At 36.8% G+C, this 17,578-nt stretch overlaps 1 protein-coding gene across 1 annotated transcript in view; it reads right to left on the bottom strand.

Moving 5' to 3' along the window:
* The window catches only part of OTOGL (otogelin like), a 344,392-nt gene that overhangs the window by 87,500 nt on the left and 239,314 nt on the right, over nucleotides 1–17,578 (bottom strand). The window contains exons 28-30 of the mRNA XM_049884965.1: nucleotides 10,441–10,575; nucleotides 2,738–2,887; nucleotides 2,125–2,244 (exon numbers count right to left, since the gene is read on the bottom strand). Coding sequence (XP_049740922.1) covers nucleotides 2,125–2,244; nucleotides 2,738–2,887; nucleotides 10,441–10,575 — 405 coding nt within the window. The remainder of the gene's footprint in view (nucleotides 1–2,124; nucleotides 2,245–2,737; nucleotides 2,888–10,440; nucleotides 10,576–17,578) is intronic.

Here is a 17,578-nt window from a genome sequence, read left to right as displayed (position 1 = left end):
ATATTTTCATTGTTAATTTTTCTACCTCACCTACTAACCTAGACCCTAATTCCTTAAGGGCAGAGGCTGTGTTTTATTTATATTATGTGTTCATATAGCCAGGAAAACATAAAGAGCTAAATAAAATGTAGTGAATTAAAAAGAAAAAGACTTGAATTTGGGAGGTTTAAAATTATTTGATAGTTAATATTGAGTATTACTAGAAATTAGTTATCTCTTTATTTACAAATAGGATAAATATAAAATAAAACTTCTAAAGTCAACAAGCCATATGAAAGCCATAATTAAAAGAATTTTGTCTCTTTCAACATACTAAATACTTTATATAGTAAAAGAATAAAATCTTTATACTCTTAATCTTAGACCACACTGAAATATACTGTCCAGATTTTACTGAATGGGGCAAATATTTTACTCCAGCTCCTTTATTTATTTATTTTTTAAAAGACTTAGACATATTAGGCAAATTTGGTAAAGTGATGAATAACTAACCAAATGGTAACTGCGTTTGTTAGTTTTGTGTGCCAATTTGGCTAGCCAGTTATTTAATAAATACTAATCTAGGTGTTGGAAATCCTGGTGGTGCAGTGGTTAAGTGCTACAGCTGTTAACCAAAAAAGGTCCAGCAGTTCAAATCCACCAGGCACTCCTTGGAAATTCTATGGGGCAGTTCTACTCTGTCCTAAAGGGTCACTATGAGTCGAAATCAACTCAATAGCAATGGCTACAGGTAATCTAGGTGTTGCAGTGAAGGTATTTTATAGATATGGTTAACATTTCTAATCAGTTTACTTCAAAATAAAGATTACCTTCAATAAGGTGGGTGGGGCCCCTTCACTCAGCTGGAAGGTCTTGAGAGCAAAAACAGGTTTCCCAGAGAAAAAAAGAAATTTTGTCTCAAGACTGCAGCTTCGACTCTTGCTGAGTTTCCAGCCTACCAGCCTGCCTTAGGAGCCCTGGTGGCACAGTGGTTAAGAGGTTGGCTGCTAACCAAAAGACTGGCAGTTCAAGTCTACCAGCTGCTCCTTGGAAACCCCATGGGGGAGTTCTGCTCTGTCCTATAGGGCTGCTATGAGTCTGAATCGACTAGACAGCAATGGGTTTTTGAGTTTCTCCTGCCCTCAGATTTTCCGGGCCCTACTATCGTGTGAGCCAATTCCTTAAAATAAGTCTCCTTACACACACACACATACACACATACACACACAATCTCTGATTGTTGATATTTCTCTGGAGAACCTGACTGATACAATGGCCTAACAAGAAACTGTGGTTGCAGACTCTCTTTTCAGCTAAAAAGAAAAAAAACAGGCTAAAAACCGTAGAAGAAAAGCGTAGAAACAATTACCAGTTTGACTCTCTTTCTGAGTTAGTTTACCATCTCTCAGTGTATTTCAGAGAACACTACTTCCTTAAGAAATAATAAATAAACACATAGGTTCTGTGACAGCAAGTTTGAGAAATACCTCAAACACATCCCTCCATTGGAGGCTTATAATGGCTCAAGAAATCCTCAGAAAAGATCTCTGTCTAACTTAGGTTATTCAAATCTCTCCCAAAAGTTCTTGATCATAAATCCTCTCCCCAACACACACACACACACACACACACACACACACACACACGTACACACACGTACACCTTTATTTTCATGTAATGAATGCTAATAACATAGCATGAAACAGCAAAGTTCTGAAGAACAAACTTTGGGAAATCCTGCCTTCATTTATTCATTGCTTTGAGATGGCAAAAGTTACATCATCCCTAGAAATACAGATACATTGATAAAGCATTTTGTCATGTTGAAGAAAGCATGAGATTGGAAGAGAATGTAAGCTTGACTGTCACCTCTGCTACTTCCTGGCTATACAATATTAGACAAGCCACTTAACCTCCCTGAGTCTCAATTTCTTCAACTATAATCTAGAGATAATAGTCATTACTGTCATAAGAATTACATGAGAAGATAAATGTGAAAGTAGTTTATCAACTGAATTACTGTACAAATATCAGTTTAAAATTATTACCTAATAAACTATCCTGTAAGAATAAAATGTTCTAGTGAACAAATATGCTAAATAATATTTGTTTACTTCTAAAATATATACACTGTATTTAACTTACCTGACCTAATGCCCAGCTATCTCCAAATACCTGGGCATTTCTCACTTCCAAGTTATTAGACGTGGTCATGTCATTTGAAGTACATTTGTCAAAGTTTCCACACAATCCTGATAGTTTGTTCTAAAGTAAAAGAAAATTACCATGAAATAGTCTATATTTATTTTAACATTTAAGGGGCCATATTTACTAGAACTTCTCAAAGATATAAAATATGCTTTTTAAGAATTTCTACAGTGACCGTTTAAAAAAATAAATGGAGACAGTGGTGTTTTATATCTATATGCTTGGTGAAGTAGAGGGTCAGTGATAAAGAGGAAAATCTTCAATGAGATGGACTGACATAGTGGCTGCAACAATGGGCTCAAACCTAGTAACAAGTGCTTAACCATCTGCACCAGCTTTTAAGATTTATCTTTTCAAAAAATAGAAGTATCTTTTCAATAGTTTTATGAAATGTGTTGCTATTATGTTGTTTTTTCTCTAATTAGCCACAGATTATATCCATGAGTCTCAATATCAATTTCAGAAAAACTGACTTTCGTTAAGTATATCAATGTAAAAGGCAAAATGTAATTCATTTATCGCATCTCGTGTAGAGCTTAGGCTGACCCACCTTCCACTGTGGTCCAACTTTGATATGAATGGTTGTCTTTTTATCCCAAAGAATAGTGATATCTTCCTCTGGAAAGTATACTACTATGTAGTAGCCAGCCTTCCAAAGTTGGTATGTAGGATTATTTTCCAGAAAAAATCCTGATCGCTTCTTTAAAAGAACATAATAAAGGAGAAAATGAATTCCACATTCTCTAGAAACGAAATGTATAAAATTAATAAGTTGCTATCCATCAAGAGGTATCTATGTGCTAGTATTTTGGTAGGCATTGTCTTTTCTGAATTTTGTAGAATAAGACAAAACAAATATATAAAATAGGAAATACATAAACTTAGAGGAGCCCTGGTGGCACTGTAGTTAAGCACTCACCTGCTAACCAAGAGGTCGGCAGCTTGAACCCACCAGCTGCTCTGCAAGAGAAAGATGTGACAGTCTGCTTCTGCAGAGATTTACAGTCTTGGAAACCCCATGTTCTATTCCATCCTATAGGGCTGCTGTGAGTCAGACTCAACTGCACGGCAATGGGTTTGGTTTTTTGGTTTTACATAAAATTAGAGAACCAATCACAACCTGGTAGATGGGCTCAATGTGGATGAACGGACAAAGGAAAAGAAGGCATTTCAGTTAGGGAGAAAGGCATAAACAACACTGTGGATATAGAGGACATCAAGTGGCTAATCCTGTCTACGCAGAGATTATACATTCATGATAAATAAGTAATAGTGGAGACTAAAGATGGTGACCTCCCCTGCAAAAGAGAAAAATTTGGCCCTATTTTTTTTTTTTTTATATTTTTGAGTAATAAGTGATAACATAAAAGGAGTCTCCTGACTTTTTCAAATATTTATTGAAAGCTATAACTAAGTTCTGTGGGAGACAGTGACTTCCAGGAATTCACAATTAAGTGAAAATGTCTATATGGGATAGCTTGGTTCCCCCCCTCACACCCCACCCGGAGTTGGTTTACATCAGTTATCCTGATGTAAAAGCACATCTTTTCTATTTGCCTTTAGAGGTAATATTATCCTTTTCTTTAGACAGGTCTGTTTACTACAAGAAAGACAACTGTTTTTGGTCAAACGGTGATGCCATACTCCTTACTCTTCAGATTAGGAAGAAAGAATGCTTCTCCTTAGAAGAGTGAGGCATCATGAATTGCTCAAAAGAGAGACGTCCACTTCAGACTAAAACGCTTCAAACAAAATCTAGTTATGTTTCTCTAAGTTATAATTTTTGAGAACGAAACTTTTGAAGTTTAAGAAATGAATAGTGTTCATATCTTAAATATTTGGTAAAATTAGAATTGTGCATTTATAGGAAAAAAAATAAGAGTTTTTTTTTTTTTTTTCTTCTCCTGGATAAGTAGTTATTTACACTTTTGATGTTCGAGAAGAAATATTAGCAGGGGATTTGTTGGGTCAAGCTATTCTTAGGACTTTTCTGAATTTTACTTCATAGTTTGCAATCTATATAAAGGAAAGATTCATCAACACCTGCAAACAGGTGAAAATTGGAAGTTGAATGTTACACAGAACTGTAATTACCACTTCAAAAATGTGTCAAACTGTCTTTATAAGAGCATTTGTTATTTTCTTTTTCTCGTAAGTTCTTTCTAACACACCCTTGTTCTTAGAGAAGACCTTCACTTACAAATGAATTCCCAGCTGATGGCTATGCCAAACAGCTGTAAGTACTTCTAAAACATGTCAAAAAGCCTACAGAAACTCTGTTTTGCCCAAAGCTTGATTGCTGCCTGGTTTGTCTCAAGGTTTCTGGCTGAGATATAAGCTATGTTCTAGGGCACCACCACCACCCATTGCAGTCCAGTTGATTCCAACTCATAGCGACCCTATAGGACACAGTAGAACTGCCCCATAGGGTTTCCAAGGAGTGGCTGGTGGATTCGAACTGCTGACTTTCAGTTAGCAGCTGACCACTTAACTGCTGTGTCACCAGGGCGTCAATGTTCTAGGGCAGTGGTTCTGAAACTTTCGCTTTTGTGTGCAGAAAAATTGAGGTCTCATTAAAATTGTCAATTTCCATTTCAACCCAAGAGATTCCAGTGAAATCCCAGAAACCAGGACTTCAAAACAGTTCATTCCAGTTCAAACCTCTGCTGAGAATTTACATTTCCACCCCAGGTATACTGAATCAGAATCAACATTTTAACAAGATTCCCAGGTAATTCTTACGTATAATACATTTTGAGAACCACTGCTCTGCTAGTGGTTCTCAGAATTGGTCCCTAACCAGCTGCATTAACATTACCTGGGGACTTGTTAGAAATACAAATTCTCAGCAGGGGTTCCTACTGGAATGAATCAGTTCAAAGCCCTGCCAGAAACCAGCACTTATAGCAAATACTCCAGATGATTTTCATGGAAAAGATTTCCAGACCAAGTTTTAAGAAACACTGTTCTAAAATCTCACAGAACAGGCCATTTTTTAAAGGTTATTTGTCAGATCATCTCACTCCCAAACCCAAAACTTCTTATCTGTAAACTAAAGTTCAAATATCTTATCACGCCATTCAAGGCCCTCCAGGTAGGACCCAGTCCCCTTGCCTGTTGCCCTTGCTCTTGTGCCTCCATGTTACAGTTACTCCTCCTCTGAGCCTCTCTGCCACACCCTCCATCCGTCATCCCCATAAACTGTGTTTCAATGAAACTAAACCACTTGTAGTTCTCTCACCATGCCATTTTTCTCTTTGAGTTATACACCTTGAATGTGTTCATTCCTCTGTATTGACTGTCATCCTACTTCCTCTCTTCACATTACTAACACCTACTCACACCTTAAGTCTCAGAACATCACTTAATCCAGAGCATATCACCAGAGCTTTCAAAAATGAGGATCAAGAAGGAGAGAAGAGTCATTGCTTGAAATTCATTATTTTATTTAATACTCATATAAGCCCAAATTTACAGGTGGGAAATCTGCAGTTTGGAGAGGTAAAGTCAACTTCCCAGATAACACAGCTACCAGGGGTTCTAAGCTGGTACTGACCAAAAGTCTGTGCTTTTAGCCAGTACCCTAAACATACAAGGCTGCTTTAGATATTCCTCCCAGGGGTCTTTCATATTACCCTATATTCACCCCTGCCACAGCATGTTATACTGTACATCCTTATTTACTTGAATATGTTGCTCACCCAAGTGTAAGTTCCTTAAAGGTAAGCACAGTGTTTTTTTCATCATTATAGTCAATACTTAGCACAGTTTTTGGTTCATAGTAGGCATTATGGAAGGAGCCCTGGTGGCACAAGGGTTAAAGAGCTCGGCTGCTAAGTCAAACACTGGCAGTTTGAACCCAACAGCTACCCCAGGGGAGAAAACAGTTAGCAATCTGCCCCTGTAAACATCGTTATTGTTGATGTTATTAGGTGCCATCAAGTTAGTTCCGACGCGTAGCAACCCTACGCACAACAGAACGAAAAAGTGCTGTGGTCCTGTGCCATCCTCACAATCTTTGTTATGTTTGAGCCCATTGTTGCAGCCATTGTGTCAATCCCACTCATTGAGGGTCTTCTTCTTTTTCACTGACCCTCTACTTTACCAAGCACGATGTCCTTCTCCAGGGGCTGGTCCTTCCTGATAACATGTCCAAAGTGCGTAAGATGAAGTCTTGCCTTCCTTGCTTCTAAGAAGCATTCTGGCTGTACTTCTTCCAAGACAAATTTGCTCATTCTTCTGGCAGTTGATGTATATTCAATATTCTTCACCAATGCCATAAATCAAAGCCATAATTCTTCTTCGGTCTTCTTTATTCATTGACCAGCTTTTGCATGCATTGGAGGCTATTTGAAATACCATGGCTTGGGTCAAGCACACCTTAGTCCCCAAAGTGACATCTTTGCTTTTTAATACTTTAAAGAGGTCTTTCGCAGCAGAGTTGCCCAATACAACATGTCCATCTGGTTTCTTGGCTGCTGCTTCCACGGGCATTGATTGTGGATCCAAGTAAAATGAAATCCTTGACAACTTCAATCTTTTCTCTATTTATCACAATGTTGCTTATTGGTCCAGGTGTGAGGATTTTTGTTTTCTTTATGTTGAGGTGTAGTCCATACTGAAGGCTGAAGTCTTGGATCTTCATCAATAATAAATGCTTCAAGATCTCTTCATTTTTAGCAAGCAAGGTTGTATCATCTGCATATTTCAGATTGTTAATGAGCCTTCCTCCAATCCTGATGCCACATTCTTGTTCATATAGTCCAACTTTTCAGATTATTTGCTCAGCATACAGATTGAATAAGTATGGTGAAAAGATACAACCCTGATGCAAACCTTTTCTGACTTTAAACGATGCAGTATCCTCTTGTTCTGTTCAAATGACTGTCTCTTGGTCTATGTCCAAGTTCCTCATAAGCAAAATTAAGTGTTCTGGAATTCCCATTCTTTGCAATGTTATCTATAATTTGTTATGATCCACACAGTTGAATGCCTTGGCATGGTCAATAAAATACAGGCAAACATCTTGCTGGTACCCTCTGCTATCAGCCAAGATTCATCTGACATCAGCAACGATAACCCTCATTCCATGTCCTTTTCTGAATCTGGCTTGAATTTCTGGCAGTTCCCTGCTGATGTACTGCTGCAATCGCTTATGAATGATTAGCAAAGTTTTACTAGTGTATGATATTAATGATATTGCTCAATAATTTCCACATTCTCTTGGATCACCTTTCTTTGGAATGGTCACAAATATGGATCTCTTCCAGTTAGCTGGCCAGTCAACTGTTTTCCAAATTCTTGACATAGACAAGTGAGTACCTTCAATGCAGTATCTGTTTGTTGAAACATCTCAATCGGTATTCCATCAATTCCTGAAGCCTTGTTTTTTGCCATTCCTTTCAGTGCAGCTTGGACTTCTTCCTTCAGTACCATTGGTTCTTGATCATATGCTATCTTCTGAAACGACTGAATGTTGGCCAATTCTTTTTGGTATAAGTGATTCTGTGTATTCCTTTCTTCTTTTATTGTTGCTTCCTGCATCTGTCAATATTTTCTCCATAGAATCCCTCAATATTGCAACTCAAGGCTTGAATTTTTTCTCTAGTTCTTTCAGTTTGAGAAATGCCAAGCATGTTCCTCCCTTTTTGTTTTCTATCTATAGGCTTTCCCACATTTTATTAAATATTTCACTCTGCCTTCTCAAACCGCCCTTTGCAATCTTCAGTTCAGCTCTTTCAATTGATCATTTCTTCTGTTCACCTTAGCTATACTAGATTCAAAAGCAAGTTTCAGAGTCTCTTCTGACATCCATTTTGGTCTTTTCTTTCTTTCCTGTCTTTTTAATGACATTTTGCCTTCTTCATGTATGATGTCCTTGACGTCATTCCACAACTCATCTGGTCCTTGGTCGTTAGTGTTCAATGTGTCAAATCTATTCTTGACATGGTCTCTAAATTCAAGTGGGATATACTCAAGTTGTATTTTGGCTCTCGTGGACTTGCTCTGGAAACCCTGGTGGCATAGTGGTTAAGTGAGACAGCTGCTAATCAAAAGGTCAGCAGTTCGAATCTGCCAGGCGCTCCTTGGAAACTCTATGGGGCAGTTCTACTCTGCCGTATAGGTTTGCTATGAGTCGGAATCGACTTGATGGCAGCAGGTTTGGTTTTTTTGGTTGGACTTGCTCTAATTTTCTGCAACTTCATCTTGAACTTGCATATGAACAATTGATGGTCTGTTCTCTAGCCAGTCCCTGGCCTTGTTTTGACTGATGATATTGAGCTTTTCCATCGTCTCTCTCCACAGATGTAGTTGATTTGATTCCTGTGTATTCCATCTGGCGAAGTCCACGTCTATAGTCACTGTTGGTGTTGTTGAAAAAATGTATTTTCAATGAAGAAGTCGTTGGTCTTGCAAAATTCTGACATGCTATCTCTAGCATCATTTCTATCATCAAGGCCATATTTTCCAACAACCGATCCTTCTTCTTTGTTTCCAACTTTCGCTTTCCAATCACCAGTAATTTTCAATGCATCTTGATTGCATGTTTGATCAATTTCAGACTGCAAAGTTGGTAAAAATTTTCAATTTCCTCATCTTTGGCATTAATGGTTGGTATATAAATTTGAATAATAGTCATATTAACTGGATCTTCCTTGTAGGCATAAGGATATTTTTCTATCACTGACAGCATTGTAATTCAGGATAGGCCTTGAAATATTCCTTTTGATGATGAATGTGATGCCATTCCTCTTTAATTTGTCATTTCCGACATGGTAGATCATATGATTGTCCATTTTAAAATGGCCAATACCAGTCCATTTCAGCTCACTAATGCCTAGGGTATCGATGATTATGTATTCCATTTCATTTTTGATGACTTTCAATTTTCCGAGATTCATACTTGATACACTCCACATTCTGATTATTCATGAATGTTTGCAGCTGTTTCTTCTCATTTTTAGTCATGCTACCTCAGCAAATGAAGGTCCCAAAAGTTTTACTCCATCCATGTCATTATGGTCAGCTCTACTTTGAGAAAGCAGCTCTTCCCCGGTCATCTTTAGGGTGCCTTCCAACCTGAGGGGTTCATCTCCCAGCACAATATTCGACAATGTGCTGCTGCTATTCATAAGGTTTTCAATGGCCAATTTTCTCAGAAGTAGATTGCCAGGTCCTTCTTCCCAGTCTGTCTTAGTCTGGAAGCACCACTGAAACCTTTCCACTATGGGTGACCCTGTTGGTATTTGAAATACCAGTGGCATAGCTGCCAGCATCACAGCAACATGCAAGCCACCACGGTAAACAAACTGACAGACACATGGGATCCTTAAAGGTTACAGCCTAGGAAACCCTATAGGAGAGTTCTACTCTGCCCTATAGGGTCTCTATGAGCTAGAATTCACTCAATGGCACACAAACACAACAGGCATTATGGATAAATGAATTTTTTTCATCCTTTAAAATTGGGGAGGCTCAAAGGATACAGAATGAACAAAGGACACTTTGGTCCCAATTTTCATGGAACTCAAATAGTAATGAGGAAGACAGACAACTGCACAAGTGATTGCATTAAAGTGTGACCCATCTTACAACACAGTGCTAGAGAGCCTGAGGAGCGCCCTAGAGGAAGTAAGATGATGCCTATCATTTAAGTACAAGCTAAATGGGAAGGTAAAAAGATAGAAGCAATGACATTCATGAAGGACCAGAAGTGAAGGAGCAGTTAGAAACTGATAAAATTCCAATTTCTTGGGACATGGACTCAAAGTAGAAAGTGATGAGTGGTGAGGCAGGAGAAATGGATAATCGCCAGATTGGCAAGGACTTGAAAGGGCAATGGGAAGCAATTTGAAAGTTTTGAAGCACCAAAGCTATAGGAGATTAGTATTTCCATTTTAGAGAATCATCCTGGCTGCAGAGTGGCAAGATGGATTAGAAGGGAGAAACCAAGACTAGAAGCCAGGAGCTCAATTTGAAGGTTATTAAAAAAAATGCTGGTGAGAGGTGACAGGTGCTATGGCTAGGATCATGATCATGGCAATGCAGGAAAGAGGAAAGAATTGAGAAAATGGAGAGCTGGTATGCAGCAAAAGAAAAAAGTCAAGCATAATTTACTAAAGCTGCAAAAAATGGATAAGAAAAAATATAGATCTTGTAATCACATACAGAGAAAAGTACTACAAATTGTTCCTATTTTAAATATATCATCAGGACAAGTTAAAATGATTCTAAAGGAAATACTTTACTAACCTGTTTGTAGGGAGTATCATTCATGTAAATTTCAGTGTCCCCAACAGAAATCAAAACACTTTTAGAACAAACAATATCATTGTCAAAGCATTTCTTATTCTGGGCAATGACAGATATATCTGAATCATCTGTACTCTGCAATATCAAAAACATTTTATTACTACAAATATATACAATATATATACAATTTTACTTATTTCTATTTTTAAAAATCTTAAAGAGCATGATTTATAATGCATTGCATTAATATTGAGATATAACTTACCTTCAAAATTAAAAATTTTTATATCTAATAATGTGAAGAGTTTTATAGAAATAAATACACCAAGATAGCTCAGTCTTTAAACACTTAGCTCTACTATGTTCTATTAAAATTTTGTTCCAACAAAGCATTTTTCCATTGTATTAATACAGCTCAAATTTATCAACCATTAACATTTTCTTCTTTCAATAAATACCTAACAAGACAGTAAGTCTCTTACAGAAATTTTAAAATAAATATTTCCATTTTAGACATCAGGTCCTTTATTTTATTTTAAGGAGTTTTCTGGATAAATAATTATTTGTTTACAAAGTTAAAATCCAAATAGATACAAAAAATTGGTATCTGTTAGTAAATAAAATAATACATATCATTCGAGTGCTTGCTTTGAACGAGGGGCTTTATATATGTGATCGTATTGAATCTTATGATTATTTTTTAAATTAGGTATTATCTCCATTTTACAGATCAGGAAACTGAAGTTAAGAAGAATTAACTGACTGCCAAAGCCACTTAGCTAAATAAGGGCAGAGACAGAGTTCAAACCCTACTTGCTTTTTATGCCCCTTGTAAAGAAATCAGTAAGAGTATAAAAGATGTTTGAGTAGAAAAGTCCGATTTAGGTTATGGTGAATCTTTAGTTTCTGAGAATATTATTTAACCTCATACACTCTAAACCTAACACCCTCACCTCTAATTATCTCCCCATTCTTGGCCACAGCCAACTCCATCTGTTAAAAGCACGTTCTTATCTTAGATTTTATTCTCTCTTAGAATGGGGGTTTCTAACTTGGTATCCTGGATTCGTGAATACTCTTCTGTAGCTCTGCAGACCTCAAAAATTAATTGCTAAGTATCGTTCATGAGTATGCATATTTTTTTTAGGGAGCGAGTGCATGGCTTTCATCAAATTCTCAAAATAGTTCTTATCACCCCAGAAAATAGAAGCTATGAGTCCTCCCACTAACAGAGGATGTTGGGATTATATCAACAGAAAAGGAAGAAATGTGACATTTCTCTTTGAACTCACTGTCCAATTTTTAAAGGCCCACATACATTTCCTGAATCCTTTTCATTTTTAACTATATGGGTCGGTGTTTATTTTCATAGTGAGAAAAGTCATTGAATGTTTGGAAATCATATAGGTCTTGTTGCAAATTCACATTTTAGTTTTTCACAACAGCAGCAATACGAACACTGGTCGAATATATTCCTGGGTTTGGCCAAATCCTTCCTGTCTCATTATCAATTACTATTAGCATAGTACCTAGAGGAAGTTTTCAATGAATAGTGTTGACAGAATAATTAATGTGTTCCTCTGTGACTCATTTTTCCCCCATAGAAACTTTCACTTCTTAAACAAACCTTTTGCAAAGCATTGCCTACATTTTGAAAGGGAAAATATTAAGGGTCATTAAAATGATTGTTGCATTGTACTGCTTAAAACAGAAAAAAATAATAATGCCACACTTTTCTGCCTTTATGAAAGATCTTCAAAGAAGAAAATGAAAAAAATAATTCAGGGTTTTGTTTAGCTCTTCCTCTCAGGGAGAGTTATTTGTATTAAAGGATTTGAAAAGCTGGCTGAAAGCCTTTCTATTACCATTACATTTCTATTACTATTAATTAAAGTGCCTCAGTGTTAGCCTTATACTTTATATTAAGTCATAAATTCCAAGAAATATTCTATATTGTATGGTCTGTCTTATAATATCATGTTATCCTGATAATAAATTGAAACAATAGCAATCCCCAAGGAGTACACAAATTTCTATTTCTAATGTATTTCAAGTTAATATTAGGTTTGGAGATAATACTACGAACTTGCTAAAAAAAAAAAAAAACAACAACATAGTAAATAATCATTACAAAACCAGAGGTAAAAGGTCAGCATCAATGCGCCACATGTATTTTCAAAACCCTCGGTCCTTAGGTACTGAAAATCTTATACAGAATATTTTCCAGAATGATCCAAAAAACATAAACTGTCAAAAACCCTCAATAGTATGTCAACGATGTACTAGGCATGTGAGCCTCAGCACCTATCATAGCCCCAGCCCCTGGTGAGGATGGCACAGGACCAGGTAGTGTTTCGTTCTGTTGTACATAGTGTCGTTATGAGTTGGAACTAACTCGATGGCACCAAACAAAAACAAATCCCATGCAAGCCCCTGCTGATGTAGCTGTCTCAAGAAGCCATGTTTTATGTCCCGTAGCTGATTGGCCTCATGAGCAGTACATTCACAGATGGGCCAAGATGCTGGCAGAAAAAGATAACTCTAGCCAATTAGATTCTCTCTCATATTTGAACCAGAAAATACTGGGTTAAAAGAAAAAAAGGAGTTCTTTTTCAGTAAGTAAATAAACAATGTAAGTAGAGAAAGGCTATATGGTAAAGTAGGGGCTAAAGAGATGAAGGCAAGATGAACCTATAAGGAAGCAGAAACAATGACTGAACAGAAGCAAAAGTAAAGATACCACAAGTTTCACAAGCAGACTCAGAAAAACACAGCAGTCATTCAGAGATTGATCAATCTGCTGGCTTTCACCAGAGTACCCATGAGATCTCACTGCCTGGCAAAACCACCTTTCAGTTCCCACCTTCAGTGAGGTGAACTAAGGTTCTTGTTCTAAGATTTTCTTGGTTCTTGTTCATGTCACTGGGTGGTGTAGACGGTTAATGCACTCACCTGCTAACCGAAAGGTTGGAGGTTCGAGTTCATACAGAGACAACTTGGAAGAAAGGCCTGGTGATCTACTTCTGAAAAATCAGTCATCAAAAACCTTACAAAGCACAGTTCTACTCTGACACACGTGGGGTCGCCATGAGTTGGAACCAACTCAATCGCAACTGGTTTGTTCTTGTCATTTCCCTTGGGGTTTTACATGCAGTTTACCACAACATACCCTTACTGTTTGTTTCCTGAAATAGCAAGAGCTTAACCAGAATGTCACTGAGAAGGACCTGAAGTGCTTCTCTATGAAGGAAGTTTATCTGAAAATACACTGATAAAGGAGAAATAAATCATAATGGAGTAAAATAGCCCATCTTTAGGGACCCAGCACCAATGACTCCCCCCTTCCTTGAAACTTTCTCTTTTTCTCTCGTCAAAATCAGTTATACTCTGCCTGGTCTCATAGCTTCTTATTCATTAATGTCTCCCTCAAATTGTAAAATAATTGAAAGTAAAAGTTAGTGTCTCAATTACTGCATTCTTAACAGCTCTTAGCATAGAAGCATAGACAGTAGACTTATATATTTCATAAATTAATAAAAATAGCTGCCATTGAGTTGGCCTCAATTCACAGCAACCTTATTTACAACAGAACAAAGCACTGTCCATTCCTGTGTCATCCTCATTGGCATGTTTCAGTCCAATATTGCAGCTATTGTGCCAATCCATCTCATCAAGGGTCTCCTTTACCTCTCTGGCCCTCTACTTCACGAAACATGATGTCCTACTCCAGCAATTGATCCCTTCTGATGACATGTCCAAAGAAAGCAAATCAGATTGTGTTCTGTTGTGATCAGGTCTGCTGAAACCTGTCCACCAGGCATGCTGCTGCTGCTATTTGAAATATCGGTGGCATTGCTTCCAGCATCATAACAACACCCAAGTCACCATAGTATAACAAACTGACAAGGGGGTGGTAAAATGACCATGCCATTAATTTGCATTTTACACTTGTGGAGATTCCTCTATCTAGTTCTGTCTAGATCTTTATCTTTGCCTAGATAGAATGTAATGGATTTTCCTTGACTTCCTTCTGTCTATATCTGTTTTCATTCCCTATGGATAAACTGTTGCAGTAGAGTTCATTCCAACTCACAGAGATCCTGTAGGACAGAGTAGAACTGCCCCATAGGGTTTCCAAGGACTGGCCGATGGATTTGAACTGCCGATCTTTTGGTTGACAGCCATAGCTCACCTCCAGCTTTTAACCACTGTGCCACCAGGGCTCCTCCCTATGGATAAGGAAGTAAATAAAAGAGTCTGCACTTCAAGGTATTATGAGATCGCAAACAACTAAGAGTTTTGTGGAGGAGACAGACATGCAAAGACAGAACCTTGTGAGTCCCAATATTTTAAGAACCTTTTGAAGAAAGGAGCCATCGAAGGAGACTGTGGAGAGATCAGAGACAAAGGACAAGAGCCAGTACATTACATCGGAAAAGGGTTAAGAGACTTTAAGTTAAAGGAAGATAAAAAACCTTTGCAATTTTAATTTTACATGTATTTTTAGATTAGGTGATTAAAAATTCTCCCCCTACCTGCTCAAGGTTCAAAGGAGATAAGGTCTAAACCTATTTTTGCTCATCATTGTACCTCCATTTCTCAGCATATGACCTGGCACATAGAAAGCACATAAGAAATATTGACATGAAAAAATGATGTCAGGTATAGCAGTTCAAGACCATTGAAATTAGAAAGGTTTTCAGAGGCTTAAGGAGAACGGTGATTATTTGAACTATTGCCTGGAGAGAATACTGAAAAACTTAAGAGTAAATTATAAGACCTAGTAGTGATTGTGGCTCATAATAGATTAATAGAAGTGGTATTTGGCTCTGAAATCTGGGAGTTTCAATATTATATTTCCCATTTTTTTGTTAACAACATACAGTACTCACTTTTTCTTTGAGTTTATAGTACAGGTCAAGCTTCTGGTTGGTTTCTCAATTCTTTTTCTCTTAAAACAGGTGTCTTACCTCAGGAAGTAACAATTATGAGCTTTGTCTTAAATTTACTTCAACACACTTGAAAAATAATGTGCTATATACCATGTGCTATTTATGGAAAAGTAAAGAGCCTCTGCAATGAATAAAATGCCATAGAACCTAAAGCTTTAAAGTTTAACAAGCATTTATTCAACAAAGATATAGTAAGTATTTACTATGTACCTAGAGCTGAGTTACATCTAAAACTAAACAATCCAGAGATGAGAAAAAATGAACTTCAATTTCTCCTCAAAAGTAGGGTCAAGTGACATTATCTTTTAAAAATAAAGCTTGGTATTAATTTTTTTAAATCTCAGCTAGGAAATAGGGAAATTTTTATGAATTAGATTACTAGATCCTCAACACGGCCCAAAGAAATCAAAGAAAGTTTCGCCAGATAAAATGACGTTAGAAATAACAAAGGGAAAACCTGGAACTTACCAAGACATAGGAAAGAGAGCTGGCTGACAAGAAAGAATTAAATCTGTTATTCACGGAAGTGATTTTTATCACTAAATAATCATCAAGTAAATGAATGGTGTTGGCAGCTATCCTCCTCCTTCTCAAAGGAAATATGAATTCTTTCAGAAAAATGGAAGGCTCTGTTATGGGAAAGCAGGGCAGATGGAGCAAAAAAAAAAAAGAAAGAAAGCACTCCTGAAGAAGGGTTAAAGTGGAAAAAAATACAAGGATGGAGAAATTTACTATCCAGCATAATCACATTTCAAAACCATGAAATCAGATTATCATTTGTTAATCACTAGAGTCTCTGAGTGACACAAAGGCTTAAGCACTTGACTACCAGCCAGAAGGTTGGTGGTTCAGACCCAGCCAGAGGTGCCTGGCAATCTGCTTCCAAAAGGTCAGAGCACTGAAAACTCTATGAAACAGTTCTACTCTACACACATGGGGTAGCCATGAGTCAGAATCGACTCAATGGCAACTAACAAGAAATAAAAATCTGCTTCATGGACAAATAGAATTTATTTATTTATTGGCTTATTGAAAACATCTTGGTCAATTTTTCCTGAAAAAATTTCATTCCGGTGTTATTTTTAGTAAAAATGCCCATTACAATACAATAAGTAATTCATTAACATAATTCTAATTAATTGTTAATAGTAGGTTTCTTTTTTTAAGTTACCAAATTAAATATAGTAAAAGATAAGTTCTGGATTCTATTAGTTGTAAACAAACTTTTAAGAGAATGTTATAAAAGAACATTTCGCTTTGGCAGGGAAAAAAAAGTTATATATATTCCTACAACTTGAAATTTTAGTCTTTTAATATCCTCATGTCTTTTTTCTTACTAAGTGAACTCTGATGATAGAGTTTAATCCAGATATTGAATTAGGGATCCAAATTTCATTGCTTACTGGAAGACTGAAAGAATGTTTCCTGTGACATGGTTTCTGTTATACAAACAGACATATCTCATTAAGATCTGAAACTAAACATAATGCATTTATTTTAATAGAAGGATATAGTGGCAAATTAAAGGGAAGATTGGAAATCAGGTTTATAAAGGCTAAATGCCAAACCTTAATGGCTGTTGCCTGCTAAATGGACTGGCACTGTTACATTGCAGCATCAATAAAGAGCTTGCTACAATCCATTCATCAACAAATGCAAGAATTTGCTTTCATTTCGCTGGCAATTAGATTTGGGACAAAACCCTCTACCTGAAATAATCTCTGCACAATCATTATTTGATAAATACTATGCTTTATGTATTTATCACAATGATAAATACTATGCTTCCTTTCTCTGCTTCAAAGAAAAGTAAGGAGTTAAGAAAAAGCCAGGCATAGAGCACTAATCAAACAAGTAGTAATTAAAAGTTCACCAAATACCCAACATTTTGCAAAATGACTTGGGGAAGTGGGGCAGGGTGGTGGGGGCGGGAGAGTAAGGTATGATCCCTACCCTCAAAACTTCAGAATTTTATTTTATTTTTTCAAATCTGTCCTCATATAGAGAATATATAGTACATATACTTTTATTAGTACAATTTACCTTTAACAGACCCTAAACTTATTTGTTAAATGAATGGAATAATAATTCCCAAGCAAGGATTTTGTCAGACATTGGAAAATGTTTGCAGAGAGAGTAATATATGGAAGATGCAAATGCTTTTAGTAGACACTTTTACATACTTT

This window comes from Elephas maximus, chromosome 4, assembly GCF_024166365.1.
Source record: "Elephas maximus indicus isolate mEleMax1 chromosome 4, mEleMax1 primary haplotype, whole genome shotgun sequence".
NCBI lineage: Eukaryota > Metazoa > Chordata > Mammalia > Proboscidea > Elephantidae > Elephas > Elephas maximus.
The sequence above is the reverse complement of the archived record's forward strand: the minus strand, read 5'-3'. Positions and strand labels throughout refer to the sequence as shown.